Below are 17,358 nucleotides of genomic sequence, written 5' to 3'. Positions count from 1 at the left end.
AATTCTTAGAAATTCAGTTTTTAATATATTACTGAAAATCTGTCTATCCAAGTGATCGTGTGTTAAGGATGAACACAATGGTGCTCCAATAACGTTTGTTTGACTGGTTGAAATGGCAACCTATTAAAGAATTCCTTAGAACAGAGATGTGGGTTCCAGCAACGAGCTGCTTATTAGATCAAATGAAGCCAAAACCATTTTCATTTCATGTCAACTTATTTTCGTGCTAATATCCAATTAATGTTCAAACATGCTGTCCTGGGCACATACCTCAGCTATCTGGGCTGTCTGTCCAGGACAGTGGGTTAGTGGTTAGTGAGTTAGAAGAGGGTGTAGTGGTCTTACATCTACCCATTGAGTCGTTATTCATTTCAACTTATTTCCGTGCTTATATCCAACAAAGGTTCAAGCATGCTGTCCTGGGCACACACCTCAGCTAGTATGAGCTGTCTGTCCTCGGCAGTAGTTAGTTGTTAGTGGTTAGTGAGGGAGAAGAGGGTGTAGTGGTCTTACACCTACCCATTGAGTTGTTAAAACTAGCTTTGGGTGCGAACTCAGTACCTACTAGCCTTATGCCCGACGGCTTAACCACGACACCACCGAGGCCCGTGACAAAAACAAATTAGCTCAACTTTTTCTTTCGGCGAACCGCTCCAAATTGTCCCTCAGATCACCATAAGGAATTCACGCGTTGCCTTTTCAATTGGCTCCTAAATTCCTACAAAAACATGTTGCAAATCTCATAGTACCAAACACCACCACCCGCTACCAAAACTGGCCGGACTGCGTCTGCTCTCCTCTACCTGCCAGTGCGGGCGATCTCACTGTGTTGAGTGCATCGTTAAATAAAACATTTCCATCCTTCCTAAAAATGTTGCTATTGCTGTCCTTATTTATTGTTAAAGAATTACTATTTCAAGAAACGGCTCACGCACTGGTTTCTATGCCGCAGATTTGGGAACAGTTCCCAGACATTCAAACCTCATGGCAAAAATAGCAGGACGGCTTAACTTTTTTTCGGGTACATATTTTACTCCGCTTTGCCTTAATATAAAACTGCAATTAGAATTTATACTGTGCCTAATAAATAGCATAGCTGTGTCTCGTGTCAACAAACACTAGTATTATGATCACCTCTATACCTATACACCCTTCTCCCCAATGAGTAGCATAATTTCAGACACGACCATGTACCTGCATATCAATAAATTTAAAACCATAAAAAAAAACCCTGCCGAAACGGTTTCTAACATTGGCCGATACATACCCTCGACAATTTACCCGAAGAAGTTACATTTATGTACACGGGTGTACGTCCACGTTAGATATGTACTTCCTCGTTCAGGTTTCGATATTTGACGACATAATACACATATATACTAGCATGTTTACACTCGTCTATTTTCAGTGTGTTTGACTAGAACAAAATGTAGAATTACCGAGACATGGAAATTCTTGAGAACCGTGGTTTACAAATAGCCATTGATATGACGAAACATAACCGACGATAATAGTGTTTGTACTAAGACTAAAGAACAGAACTGTGTGTCAACGGTTAATCATGGAGCCTACTACGACTTGGCAGATCATTGTGCTTATCGTTATTCTAATGACACATTTCTCTCAAGGTCTGTATACTTATTTATTTATTAATTTATATCAAACGTGAGAGATCAGAGAACACACACACACACACACACACACACACACACACACACACACACAGTGAAAGATAATGTGTATGTGTGTGTGTGTGTGTGTGTGTGTGTTTGTGAGTGTGTGTGTGTGTGTGTGTGTGTGTGTGTGTGTGTGTGTGTTTGTGAGTGTGTACACGTGTGTGTGCGAGTGAAAGGTAGGGAGGGAGGGGAAGGAAAAGAGGGATAGAGATTGAGAGAGGGAGTGAAGAAAGGAGAGAGAGAGAGAGAGAGAGAGAGAGAGAGAGAGAGAGAGAGAGAGAGAGAGAGAGAGAGAGAGAGAGAGAGTAGGCACATACCTAGAAAGAAATGTTTTGTTTAACGACGCACTCAACACATTGTATTTACGGTTAAATGGCGTCAGACATATGGTTAAGGACCACACAGATATTGAGAGAAGAAACCCGCTGTCGTCACTTCATGGGCTACTCTTTTTCGATTTTTTATATGCACTATCCCACAGACAGGGTAGTACATACCACGGCCTATGATACACCAGTCATGGTTCACTGGCTGGAGCACAAACCTAGCGACAGAGACCGGAAGACAGCTACTAAGAGTCTTCCATAAACCTAGTTGTTTATTTTCAAAATGAACAACTGCTTTATATCAAAAGGCATGTGTCTGTTTAAAATGCATGCTAAAACAGTTAAACAAGTTAAAATTAGTTTTGTTTATCGACAGCACTAGAGCACATTGATTAATTAACCATCGGCTGTTGTATATCAAATATTTGGTAATTTCGACACAGTCTTTAGAGGAAGCCAGTTACATGGTTTGTTTTCATTAGCGGCAAAGGGTCTGGACAGGATAACACATACCACAGCCTTTAATATACTTCTACTTTGTGTGTGTGTGTGTGTGTGTGTGTGTGTGTGTGTGTGTGTGTGTGTGTGTGTGTGTGTGTGTGTGTGTGTGTGTGTGTTTGTTTGTGTCTGTATGTATGAATATGTTTACTCATATATATTGAAAAAAACGTGGATACACACTCATTTCGGATCTTGAATTTCTGAAATTATGGTGGGATCCTAATTGGGGTAAAAAGTACTGGTTGGAATATTTGTACTAAATATCAGTACAGACAACTGTTCATGGTACAGGTAGTTGCCAAAGAACGCACAGACAGCTGACAGATCAGCCTGCCCCTTCCGACATTCTATACCATATCTCCATAACTGTACACCAACCTCAAACATAAGATCCTAGAAAGCGAAGTTACTTTCGTTGTGCACTAGTTAGCAGCATACACAGATTACAGATAAAGATAATATATTCTGTTTTCAATACTGGAGTACATGATAATACGTGCATTGGGAGTTAGTTTATGCATGGCGTTCAAATGTTTGGTTTAGCGAGCAGATTCAGTTCAGCTATAGTAATAGTGCCTGTCCCATTGTCAAGAAATAAGTGGCATACTAGTATTATGCTTATGACACGGTAGCTAAGGGGCTATTGTGTCTGACAACGCCACTTAAATAGAGAAGTGTTGGAGCAAAATGTCTGCATGGTGTTTACCTCTGTCTGTCTGTCTGTCTGTCTGTCTCTCTCTCTCTCTCTCTCTCTCTCTCTCTCTCTCTCTCTCTCTCTCTCTCTCTCTCTCTCTCTCTCTCCATCCTTAACACTAAGAGTTATTAACGTTTAACGTTTTTATTATGAGAAACAAGTTCAATGCATATCTTCTAAGTGTCATGATTATCTATTGTATAACCTTACATGGCAACCCTGCCTACCATGATACTGTTTCCTACAATATTGTCAGCTTTATGTGTTAGTTTGCGACAGTATACCAGTATATGTGTGAAGTGTAATAATATGGCTTCTACAAGACTTAGTTCTCTCAACCACTCTGTGCATAGTTATGAAAAGGGGATGTTTTAATAGTAACTTCATTACACTAAGATGACCGATATGTTTCTACGTTAAAAACTTTATACAATAAACTTTACATTGTTTAGCATTTTCTTTATTTTATTTTAGGGGCGGGGTTTAGATTAGTGCAAACAACATTGTGATACGTGTCGTGGCATAGTATACCCGTCTAGCGATATATGTTGATAAACAACTGCTTATAATACCCATCGCCAATTACTTTATCTCTGAAAGGCGACTGATTGTCAGATAAATAAAGTAATCACACTCATCACTTCTAAAACTGGTATATGTTATAGGAGACACGCACACAGTACAAAATGTTAAAAAAAAGAAAAATACTACCAAAACAAACACATTTATTTATTTTTTTAATTCCCGACTTTTATAGCTTATATGTTTATCTTATAAATGCTAATTAATAATACATACACACAATATATTTCCTATTTCATGTTAAGATAACCACACATTATATTATGGTTAATTCTGTCATTTCAGCTAACAAGGCTTGTCCAACAGAATCAACACGAAACAGTAACTTTCCAGGTATGTCATATAATGAATTAAACAGAACACCTGGGATTCAATGCACCATATTAAAATAAATGTATTCTATATCCTAGCTACTGAATGTGTTGGAAAATGATGACCAATACATGTAAGCTTGTGACCTGTACAATTTGGCTATTCTCATCAAGATGTGTAGCCCGAATACTCTGCCGTTCGAGAGCTAGGCGAACATTTGATCGCCCGTTCTCTGCCGCCAGAGATAACTGTATAGTGAAAACATAGAATTGCTGCCTACCACTGGGTAGGCAAATATCCCCGCTCTAATACAACAATAACCCTATGTTTAACATTAAATACCATTAACACATATTGCACATTAACCAATAATATACACACTATAGGAAGAAACCCGACAGCAACCCCTTTCAATAATGTTCCGGTTAAATACGTAGCTGCTGACGGGTTTCTTCCTACTTTTTGTGTATTAGTGATTAATATGTCAAGTATTTGTTATTAGCGAACTTAAATATTAGCAATGTAATGGTATTTAACGTCAAACATAGCGTTGTTGTTCGAAACTACCGGTTCAACCGGAAGAGACTAGGTTTCATCTCCGTCCTTCTGTCTGTCTGTCCGTCCATCTGTCCCACATATAATTTTCAGGATGTATTTTTTAGAACGCCTTGAGATATTGAGCTGAATGTTTTTGTACAGTTATAGCATACACTGTTACAGATCAAGTTTGACATACATGGCGATTTACCCAATTTTGTCAGGGTTAGGGACTTTGATTTTAGGAGATACGAAAATTAGGTTGTTTTCTTAAGCAATGCCTTAATGTATTCAGCTAAATTTGTTTGCATAGCTCCATCATGTTCTGTTACAGATCAAGTTTGACTTTCATAGTAATTTATCAATATTTCAAGCAGTTATGACCCTTGAACTTAAAAAACATTATGTGCAATGCTTGAAGATAGCTTTATCATGTACAGATCCAGTTTAAGTTTCATTTCGATTTAATAATTTTTCATTGAATTATTGTTCTTGAATTTAGGAGATACATGTAATGTACGAAAATATGTTGATCCCTGTAGGGGACATGTATTGCTTTAGCAGTACTCTCAGTATAGCAGTATAGTTATTAATATGATTATTATATTTTTGTGTACGGTTTATATAAGCTGCTAATAAATATATTAATTTAAGTGATTTCATTTTATAATTAACACATACACCAAAACAAGCATACATACATAGGCAAAGATACACGGACATACACACATTCATACACACACATACATACATACATACACACACATACAGACAGACAGACAGACATACACAGACAGACAGACAGACAGAGAGACAGACACACACACACACACACACACACACACACATACATAGATATTCATTTATTTATTATTATTATTCATTTTAGTGATACACTTGTGTACAAATGAAGCTGCCAGTGATGTTCAAGGAGTATTTCTTGACGCGTTCGTATCTGCCAACAACCCAGTCAGTTGCAGCTGTACACTTGAGACAAGACAGTCCCTTCAGATTGGTATAAACCCTGTTATACTTCCAGACAGAAACTGTACATCAACATTACATATATCATCATCACAAGGGCCAGTTATTTATAACTGTAAGAAGATTAATATAACTATTCCAATGTATCGGCGGAATCTTCAAAATGAAGGAGTGTTCATTAAACTGACGACGAGAGCTGGGAACGAGAATACTACGTACTGCATCAGTTTAATCATCACGGATGGTCAAGGTAAATACGTTTTGTTTTAATTCACTGACGCATTTCATGTTCCTTCAATTACTGTTGCAGTCCTTTCATAGTGGTCTAACAGAGCTAGCCAGCAATATATTTATTATGCGACACCATGGATATCATCAAACACAAAATATACCCACGCACACATACATACATTCACACCCAGGCAATCTGCTAGAAATCAGCTCATCATCTATCTCTCTCTCTCTCTCTCTCTCTCTCTCTCTCTCTCTCTCTCTCTCTCTCTCTCTCTCTCTCTCTCTCTCTCTCTCTCTCTCTCTCTCTCTATACTATTAAGAGTTCTACAGATTTCCTAAATAAGATCACACCTGTGAAATCGTGTGCAAATATAAATAAATACATGTACATGTATGATTCACATTGTTTTATTTTGTGTTTGTTTTTCTTTTGTATTCTTGTAGTTATTTTTATTTATTTAGTTTTTGTCTTAGCAACCGGTGTGAACGAAATGACTAAAGGTTTACTATACGTTTGAGTTTTTTGGCAAATATTCAGTTCACAAACACAAGCCTGACAGCATTCTTGAATATCGAAGATCTCCTTTATATACAGTATAATATTTTAACTTTATTATACACCAGTGTAAGATATTACTCAATAATTAACTAGTGTAATATTGGCACGCGCAGACTGGCGCGGTAGTTTTTTAAAATTTGAATGACGTCAGTATTCGAATGACGTCACTTTGCATCTCCCTGCAATATAATAAACTGGGTGCATGACGCGTCCTTTTTATGACCGCTAGAAAACATTGAGTGGAAAATTGCTGCTGAAAATGTTTTGCTCAGTGATTATGAACGTGTCTAACCGCGTTTGCACAAAATTGTGTAATATAAAAGTGTACCATTACGAAATATGGTCATGAATTGAAATTGCTGTTGTATTTGTGCCTATTGTGTACGAAGCCAAAAAGATGTTGTGTCAAGTGTTTGTCATCAAACTGCTACACTTTTTACCGCCCTATGTACAAATTGTCAACGTCACATCTAGCCAATCCCTTTCACTCAGCTCAATCTTTGCTGGTCCGATCAACAATACAGTCATTATTGTGAAATTAAACACATCATTAACTGACAATTAATGCTAGTTTCGCACCACAATCTAAACAGTACATTGCTGATGTCTCGTTGCTCATTGTGACGTCGTTTAAATTTACGTGTGACGTAGGTCACTGACCCAATTCGTAAAAAAATAACCTGTAGACTACATTGTAGTACGTCTCGACATCTGCTTACTTCTGCGTTGCGGCTTGTTCGCAGTTGGTTTGTAATAAATAAAATACTAAACTAGCTTGCCTGTCATACCATTTTTATGAAACGAGTGAGCAGTTTTGGTATCTGACGAAAGAAAGCTCGTTTAGTAATTTGAAATTTGAAAGTTGAAGGGATTTTTTTTATCAGTAAATCGCAAACTCAAACAATTTGTTTTTACTAAAAACAAAACAATAACAACTGTATGATCGACAGAATGAAAAAGAATGACAGAAATAACGTTCCGCAGTTATTAATGGACCTTCCTGGAAATTGTCAAAATCGAGAGTTACACCCCACGCACGTGTACGGGGCAACTGCATGATGCATGTGCAAACTAGGATGTCTGTGGTTCCCCTACGTTTTTGAAGAAATATATATATATATATATATATATATATATATATATATATATATATATATATATATATATATATATATATATTAACTGAACTATATTGGGTTGTCTTCTTGGTTTGTCTTTTAGATACTTTTTGCGAACAGTGCCTCATAACTCAGTATAGAGTGGGCCATAACAATTTTATTATTTATATGGAATGAATGAATGAATGAATGAATGAATGAATGAATTAATTAATTAATTAATTAATTAATGTTTAACGACACCCCAGCACGAAACATATATCGGCTACTGGGTGTCAAACTATTTATATGGCTTGTATTTATATTGTGAGTTTAATCTTGTAATGAACTATATGTATGTCCGTCTGATAAAGTTTCGTCACGGCTTACTAAACATTGTTAGGACCAAATTAACGAAGCCCGTGTTTCTTATACGCATGTGTTTAAGCATTGTAAATGTATATAGGTACACGCGTGTGAGACATAGACAGGTGTTTAAGCATTGTAAATGTGTATAGGTACACGCGTGTGAGACATAGGTGTTTAAGCATTGTAAATGTATATAGGTGCACGAGTGTGAGACATAGACAGGTGTTTAAGCAATGTAAATGTACACGCGTGTGAGACATAGACAGGTGTTTAAGCATTGTAAATATATGTAGGTACACGCGTGTGAGACATAGACAGGTGTTTAAGCATTGTAAATGTATGTAGTTACACGCGTGTGAGACATAAACAGGTGTTTAAGCATTGTAAATGTATGTAGTTACACGCGTGTGAGACATAAACAGGTGTTTAAGCATTGTAAATGTGTGTAGTTACACGCGTGTGAGACATAAACAGGTGTTTAAGCATTGTAAATGTGTGTATTTACACGCGTGTGAGACATAAACAGGCGTTTAAGCATTTTAAATGTATATAGGTACACGCGTGTGAGACATAAACAGGCGTTTAAGCATTGTAAATGTATATAGGTACACGCGTGTCAGACATAAACAGGCGTTTAAGCATTGTAAATGTATATAGGTACACGCGTGTCAGACATAAACAGGCGTTTAAGCATTGTAAATGTATATAGGTACACGCGCGTAAGACATAACAGGCGTTTAAGCATTGTAAATGTATATAGGTACACGCGCGTAAGACATAAACAGGCGTTTAAGCATTGTAAATGTATATAGGTACAGGCGTGTAAGTCATAAACAGGTGTTTAAGCATTGTAAATGTATATAGGTACACGCGTGTAAGACATAAACAGGTGTTTAAGCATTGTAAATGTATATAGGTACAGGCGTGTAAGTCATAAACAGGTGTTTAAGCATTGTAAATGTATATAGGTACAGGCGTGTAAGTCATAAACAGGCGTTTAAGCATTGTAAATGTATATAGGTACACGCGTGTAAGACATAAACAGGTGTTTAAGCATTGTAAATGTATATAGGTACAGGCGTGTAAGTCATAAACAGGCGTTTAAGCATTGTAAATGTATATAGGTACACGCGTGTAAGACATAAACTTTGTAAATTCGGCCCGATCATGTCTTGATATTTGTTGGCGTATCATTATTTTATTTCTCGCGTCTGTAGGTTCGTTGACACTTCAGTGTCATTCGCCAGACGGTAGGTCGATGTCGAGCTCAACCCAGCCCTATGATAAAACCACATCACTGAGATCCACAACACTGAGTTCATCACGAACAGAATCAACCAAGTCAGAGAAAGCAGATACAAGTTCTCCATTAACAGGGCCGGTTAAGTCGGAGATATCAGATACGACAGTTCCTGTAGAGAAGACGAACATACACACAGAACCGAAAGCTTTCCCAGGTACTAAATAGTCTTCTACTCCACCTAAACAACAAGATTCGAAGGTAAATCATCACAAAAACCCAAATCCAACAACAACAATATCAATAATAATAATAATAATAATAATAATATAGTTGTTGTTTTTGTTGTTAAAATGCTCTTTATTATTATTATTATTATTTATTAAATAATATGTACTTTTAAATATACTCTTCAAAAAAGTAGGGGAACTCTAATAAGAATTTACAATGGCCAAAATTGTAAGGTATATTAGCTGTGGGGAATGGTTATATGATAATAATGAATTAATTGGGCAAACATTAAAACCGGTAGCTAATTATTACAGTAGGTTTTATGACCACCAAAGATCTTGAAAGACGATTGGGGTCAGAAGTGCAATTTGAAAGTTGACGTTTTGTTATCAGTAAATTGCAAATGCAAACAATAAAAATGACTAAAAACAACACAATAACAACTGTATGATCAACAGAATGAAAACGATTAACAGAAATAATGTTCCACAGTGATTAATCGACCTTCCTGGAAATGGTTAAAATCGAGAAAGAAAGAAATGTTTTTATTTAACGACGCACTTAACACATTTCATTTATGGTTATGTTGCGTAAGACATATGGTTAAGGACCACACAGATATTGAGAGAGGAAAACCGCTATCGCCACTTCATGGGCTCTTTTCGATTAGCAGCAAGGGATCTTTTATATGCACCATCCCACAGACAGGCTAGTACATACCACGGCCTTTGATATACCGACGGCGATCGATCCCAGACCGACCGCGCATCGAGCGAGCGCTTTACCACTGAGCTACGTCCCGCCCCTTAAAATCGAGAATGACATCCCACGTTCGTGTACGGGGCAACTGCGTGATCCACGTGCAAACTATGGAATGTGTTTCGGTGTGTTGATAAACAGACCTGAACGTTCTTTACTAGGATGTTTGTGGTCAAAACGTATGTTCGGTCTAATAGTTGATATTAACATTAATATTTCAGTTCCCCCTACTTTTTTTGAAGAGTATACAATATATTATTTTGTGGCAACCTCTAATGTCGCTCTATATTTGGATACGTATATTCTTTTCTAATAATGAAACATATGAGACTTGAGACGGTTAATAAATCAATTTTGTTTTCTTGCAGTTGCGGCTACTGTAGGTGGTGCCGTTGGTGCATTTCTGATAGTCGCCGTAGTGGTTATTGTGATTATCATTTATATAAGGTAACTGACACTTCCAGTTTAGATGTGGTGCAAATACGTTACATGAAATATTCCGCTGTGAATTATTGACTGTGTATTGTCTTAGAGGTCATCGGCTTACGGGGTTCGAATCACGGTACCGGCACCCATCCAGAGTGATACTTAGCGGTCTTTTCTCTTACTAACCACTAACAATTTACCCACTGTCCTTGACACACCATCCACATAGTTGAGGTGTGTGCCCAGGAGAACGTGCATGGACATAACCAGAGAAATAACTTGAAATGATATGTATATCTTATTTTAAAATATGTTGATGTGTTTCATTGGTTATCATCGGTAATGTGTCCTTGACATTTGTTTTGAGAGTTTGGACTCCTTGATACACGGTTATACTGCGTTTGGTATCATATACAATTGCTTATTGTTGGTGATGACGTTAATGCTGCTGGTGCTGCTGATGATGGTAATAATGAGTTTAATAATGAGATGATGTAACTGCTTAACGTAATGACAGTGATAATAACAATGCTGATGATGGTAATAATGAGTTTAATAATGAGATGATGTAACTGCTTCTGGGAATGACAGTGACGATGACAATGCTGATGATAATGAGTTTAATAATGACGATGGTGTAACTGCTTCTGGAAATGGCAGTGATGATCACAATGCTGATGATAATGAGTTTAATAATGGAGATGATGTAACTGCTTCTGGTAATGACAGTGATGATGGCAATGCTGATGATAATGAGTTTAATAATGGTGATGATGTAACTGCTTCTGGAAATGACAGTGAAGATGACGATGCTGATGATAATGAGTTTAATAATGATGATGATGTAATAGCTTTGACGATGACAATGATGATGATAATGAGTTTAATAATGACGATGATGTATCTGCGTCTAGAAATGACAGTGATGATAACAATGCTGATGATAATGAGTTTATTAATGACGATTACGTAACAGCTTCTGGAAATGACAGTGATGATGACAATGCTGATGATAATGAGTTTAATAATGACGACGATGTGACTGCTTCTGGAAATGACAGTGATGATGACAATGCTGATGATAATGAGTTTAATAATGACGATGATGTAACTGCTTCTAGTAATGACAGTGATGATGACGATGCTGATGATAATGAGTTTAATAATGGTGATGATGTAACTGCTTCTTGTAATGGCAGTGATGATCACAATGCTGATGATAATAATAGTACTGATGCTGATTATGATGATGTAACTTTAATGTTTTGTATTTTGCAGGAAGAAACGAACAAAAGGCAAACACAACACCAGTGATGATGACGATGTGGACTACGTCATTAGGGATGTTAATCCTAATAACGTTGATACGAATCTTAACCCTTCCGTCGCTAATAACAATGTTACCCGTTTTAATACTGACGACAATACTGGCAACACGTATGAACATCTACAACACAATACTGGCAACACGTATGAACATCTACAACACAATACTATACAGTATGTTAACACGCCGTCGAGTGTTGATGGAGACCACGTGTACCTCCACGTCAATGAACCAACACAGTCACAGATCTCAGATCAAGATTATTATAACACTGCCAACATGACTGGATCAAACAGTTTAGATTCACACGAGTAGAACATGACTGGATCAAACAGTTTAGATTCACACGTGTAGAACATGACAGGATCAAACAGTTTAGATTCACACGAGTAGAACATGACTGGATCAAACAGTTTAGGACGGGACGTAGCTCAGTGATAAAACGCGATCGATCTAGGATCGATCCCTGTCGTTAGACTCATTGGGCTATTTCTCGTTGTAACAAAAGCCGTGGTATGTACTATCCTGTCTGGGATCATACATATAAAAGATCCTGCTTTGTTAATCAAAAAGAGTAACCAATGGCATCGCGGCAGCGGGATTCCTGCCATCCGTATGACTCTTAACCATATGGCTGACGTAATGTAATAAATGTGAATGATTTACTAACAAAAATAAACTTTTAATTTATTGTTTGTTGTTTTATTATTTTTTAGAAGTGGTTTCCTTAAAGGCGCATACCCTAGTTTTAGTTCGTGAAAAGGGACACTAAGCTTAGTTAATCTACAAAACTGTAACACAAATTTTAATAAGGATATAACAGAGAGAAGCTTAAAGTCTGTGACGTTTAAACAGAGAAATACCATCATTAAATAGCTAGAGCTTGTCTCAATAACCATTACTTTTCAGACGAATGAGTGTTTTAGAATTATGAAAAATGCATTTTAGGGGTATTGCGAAAACTTAGATGAAACAAGAATTTCTGTTTATTAACATAAAACACAAGTTACAAAAGGAGACGAAATTATGACACGTCACATAGTTTTACCTTTATAATGAATTGATTAACAGCGTTCTTTCGAAACGACTACTATTATGATAATTATTAAGTGCCATCTGAATTGTTTTCCACAAGAGTCCATCCGCTTATGAGGGTAAAGAAATTAAAATGTTAGGAACAATAAACAATTATCGAATATAACATACATGTATATAAAGGTACATTGTTATGTTTAAAAAGTGTTGGTAAGTAAGATATAACACAGATATGACTACTTAAAACGTCTTGCTCCGATTTCCCAAAATGAGGGTTTGTACATTGCACGCGAACGCACACACACACACACACACACACACACACACACACACACACACATAGACGTATATATATATATATATATATATATATATATATATATATATATATATATATATATATATATATATCGATAGTCGAGATAACACGTTCGTTCTGCTCTGCAAGTAAGTACATTCCTATTTCTCCTGCAAAAAGGTGGCTAGATTCTATAAAATGTAAGAGATCACAATAATAAACTTAACACGGTGTGTAGAGAACGAGAGTTGAGAAGTGGACAAGTGACTCGCTTGCTTCAGATACACGGTGGGCGATCTATGTGTCGACAAAGGGAAGTATTGAAGTTTGTATGTATGGATATTAATACTCACACCAAAAAGATCAGCCCCCCAAATTAAACAACAGAATACACACCAAACACAGGGGACAATTTCGCCACTACGAACTAACGATGTGTTGCTCATTCGAATATATCATAGTATAGACAGTAATTACCTACAGATCGCACTGAGCGTATCGCGACACTGAATAACGTGTCATGGTACGTTTATGGCCACGGTATCGTCTAGCCTTATCTGTGTGTGTGAGGCCATGTCTAGAGTGCACTCTATGTTAACAGTTTGTCAATGTTGTTCACTGTGTCTCGAGTACAAACACTTTCCGAAATGTGATGCCATAGTCCTTTAGTCTAAAGCTTAGTTAGGTTTAATCATGGCACTAAACTTGTATGTTAGTGTCTAGCACATGCGTCATACGAAGCAACCCGACGCCGCTACTGGAAAGCGACTGACACCGTGTTTCGGTTGTCGGTTTCTTCTTGCTGTATCTGTACTTGTCGGAAACGTATAAATTTAATGTCGGCAGTGACCTTCGAAATAATAATTTAAGAAGCTATATCCATATTAGTAGAGTACTTATGGATCCTGTCACGGGGATCCTATAATACCCGTAACTGAATGAAACACGATTATCCAAATATCTCTCCTAACTGTATATCTATTAGATATCTCTGTAACGGGCAGTTCAACCCGCATGGCTCGTCTCTAGGTATGATCAGAGATACGATCTTATATAAAGTATGTATAATATAGCACGTTTAGTTCACTAGAAAACACAACAAAAACACAATACAGTTTGGAATCTGTATGAACCTACGCTGACAAATGTACTGCCGCAGTAGTTAATTAACAACAACAAATAATAACAAAGCAGAACTGATCACTTAATCAGTTAATCTCTAGGTGTCTAGTTTACACAATATTCTAATCACTTCACCGTGACACAACACCCACACGTGTGATAATTGAGAAACGCTTCCAGGGGAACTTAATTAATAAAGGAATTACAACTCTATTCCTAACTGGTTAATTTTTAATTAACCCTTAACTACTCATTCAGTAACCTTGTAACACAGAATTAATACTGGTACCTATCACAATAAAGACAATAATCTACAGTTTACCTAGGTCCTCTAGGATGACTGGCTAAGCTTTAATAATTATTTAGACAGTGAGCCTACATATTACTGCGTCAGATGACCGGCAGCACCGTCTAAATAATATTGGTATAATACAGTATTAAATATTTAAAGTCACATCAATCACATCAAGGTTATACACAGAGCAGAAATAATATATAATTACCACGTCCGGACTGAACTTATATATTTCGTTCAGTGGACGATGTCCGTTTCCCCTGCAGCCTTCCTATGTTTCTTCCTAAGAGCATGTTCCGTCACACACACCCACCTCAAAAAGGATATTTCCTCTACTCTAGGAATGGGGAAATATACTACATTAAAACAAAAGGTGCGTTAACCGACGCATCCGGGCATTTATAACACATAGTAATAAGGTGACTACCAGTAATCACACTGAGTCTCTGAGTCCCTGGTATACAAATAAAATATATAAAAACAAAACAGAAATCAAGAATGTCAACACATTATCATAACGTTCAACTTCGGGACAGGGCATCAGCGATTACATTAGAAGTGCCCTTGATATGTTCAGTGGTAATTGGGAATTCCTACAGAAGAAGACTCCACCTCAAAACTCTCTGGTTGGTGGCTTTCATTCTGTGAATGAAAGTGAGCGGATTATGGTCCGTAAAGACCACCACTTTATGCACTGCCGATTTCACGTAGATCTGAAAATGCTTCAGAGCTTGTACCATGGCCAAAGCTTCCTTGTCTATAGTGGAATAGTTCACCTGGTGTTTGTCAAACTTTTTGGAGAAGAAACTTACAGGATGGTCCAGTCCATTTTCGTCTTCTTGGAACAGCACAGCTCCCGCTCCCACGTCACTGGCATCCACAGCCAGCTTGAACAGCATTCGGTAGTCTGGTGCTGCCATCATGGGAGACGAGGAGAGCATCTGCTTAAGACGGTTGAATGACTTCTCGCATTCATCTGATCACTGTAACTTCGTTTCCTTCTTTAGCAGCGATGTGATGGGGGCCGTTACCGTCGCAAATTTAGCACAGAAACGACGATAATAACCGGCCATACCAAGGAACCGACGAACTTCACGACGGTTGGTCGGTGCAGGATACTGGCTGATGCTTAGTGTCTTGGCCTGCAGTGGGACGACGCAACCATGTCCGACAGTATGACCTAAGTAGGTCACTGAAGCTTTCACGAATTCACATTTGCCCAGGTTCACAGTCAAGTTAGCTTTCTGTAGGCGACTGAATATTTGTTGTTACCCGGTTAAATTTTCATCACAAGTGTCGGTGGCTAACAACACATCGTCCAGATACACACTGACGTTTTCTAGGTCTGATAACACCTGGTTCATCATCCTTTGAAAGGCAGCAGGGGCAGTCTTCAAACCAAACGGCATCACTCGGAATTGGAAGAGGCCGTCAGGTGTGATGATCGCCAGAATGTCCTTAGCTTCCTCCATTAACGGAATGGCATAAAAACCCTTCAGTAGGTCCAATTTGGTGATCTATTGCGCGTGTCCAACTCGGTCGATGCAATCGTCAAGGCGGGGTAGAGGGTAGGCATCTACCTTGATGAGTTGATTCACGCGACGTAGGTCAGCACACACCCGGAAACTGTTATCTCCCTTTTGAATCAGAATAACAGGTGATGCCCACTGACTGTTTGATGGTTCCAGAATGTCGTGTTCCAACATGTAATGTAATCTATCTCCTTTTTCAGTGCCGCACGTTTTACAGGATTTATCCGATAGGCATGCTGTGGAATCGGTGTAGCGTTGGGTTCCAAGCGCACATCCTGGATTAAGGTATTGGTAACCGTTGGAAAGTCCTGACAAATGGAAACATTGTCTTGTATCAACGTAGTCAACTTTGCTCGCTGGGTGCTGTCAAGGTGCTGTCAAGGTGCTGTAGATAAGAACTCAAGTCTGCTAGAATCTGGCTGTTGGTTAACTTGATCTCTGCAGTCTTGACGTCATCACAGGAAGTTGAGTGACTCTCAATTTGGACAGGCAACACTGGAACTATCGGCAGTCTGTCAAAATAACCTTTTAGCAAATTGATGGACAATACTTTTCCTAACCCTATCAGGAGTGTTTATCACATACCCTGTCTCATTAACCCGTTTGTGCACAACATAGGGACCGAAATACCGGTTCTGTAATGAACCCTGTTTAATGGGAAGGTACAGCAACACTTTATCCCCTGGTTTAAATTCCCGACTCTTAGCCTTCCTATCAAACACTGATTTTATTTTGCTCTGAGCATAGCTCAGATGCTTCCTAGCCAGTTCGGTCGCCTGCCACAACCTATCTCTAACTCTCCCTACATAAATCAGCAGGTTTTCGGCATTATCCTTGTCTAACCAACTATCTTTTACCAATTTGAGAGGGACTCGGGCTGAATGCCCATAGACCAACTCAAATGGGGTGAATCCTAGGGATTCTTGCTTAGCATCCCGTGCTGCGAACAACACGAAAGGGATTGACTGGTCCCAGTCAGTACCATTGTCGAAACAATGGCAGCGGAGCATACTTTTCATGCTCTGGTGGAAACGTTCTATTGCGCCCTGGCTCTCAGGGTGGAATGCAGCAGAACGAATCTGTCGTATATCTAACATAGACAGTACTTGCTGGATTAACTTGCTCATAAAGTTCGTACCCCGGTCGCTTTGAATTTCACCTGGTAAACCCGTATACGTGAAGTACTTAAGCAGCGCACTAGCTACAACAGACGCAGTAACCT

The 17,358-nt window shown here is 38.2% G+C and overlaps 1 protein-coding gene across 2 annotated transcripts; it reads left to right on the top strand.

The window, feature by feature from the left end:
- Nucleotides 1–1,314: 1,314 nt before the first annotated feature.
- Nucleotides 1,315–12,545, top strand: LOC121390012. 2 transcript variants are annotated; one of them, XM_041521707.1, is made up of 6 exons: nucleotides 1,315–1,628; nucleotides 4,065–4,112; nucleotides 5,518–5,862; nucleotides 9,089–9,328; nucleotides 10,470–10,548; nucleotides 11,806–12,545. In XM_041521707.1, exons 1-6 carry the CDS (start codon nucleotides 1,562–1,564, stop codon nucleotides 12,167–12,169), a joined length of 1,143 nt encoding a protein of 380 aa, XP_041377641.1. In that variant the 5' UTR covers nucleotides 1,315–1,561; the 3' UTR covers nucleotides 12,170–12,545. The 2 variants fall into 2 exon arrangements, with proteins under 2 accessions (XP_041377641.1, XP_041377642.1); XM_041521708.1 differs by lacking the exon at nucleotides 10,470–10,548.
- The last annotated feature ends 4,813 nt before the right edge of the window (nucleotides 12,546–17,358 follow it).

Source organism: Gigantopelta aegis, chromosome 15 (assembly GCF_016097555.1).
Source record: "Gigantopelta aegis isolate Gae_Host chromosome 15, Gae_host_genome, whole genome shotgun sequence".
Lineage (NCBI taxonomy): Eukaryota > Metazoa > Mollusca > Gastropoda > Neomphalida > Peltospiridae > Gigantopelta > Gigantopelta aegis.
This window is presented reverse-complemented; position numbering and strand designations above follow the sequence as displayed.

Coding starts and splice junctions, on each gene's coding strand:
- LOC121390012 (XM_041521707.1), top strand. CDS start 1,562: ATGGAGCCTACTACGACTTGGCAGATCATTGTGCTTATCGTTATTCTA. Junction 9,329..10,469: donor AGAACCGAAAGCTTTCCCAG/GTACTAAATAGT, acceptor GTTTTCTTGCAG/TTGCGGCTACTGTAGGTGGT. Junction 10,549..11,805: donor GTGATTATCATTTATATAAG/GTAACTGACACT, acceptor TGTATTTTGCAG/GAAGAAACGAACAAAAGGCA.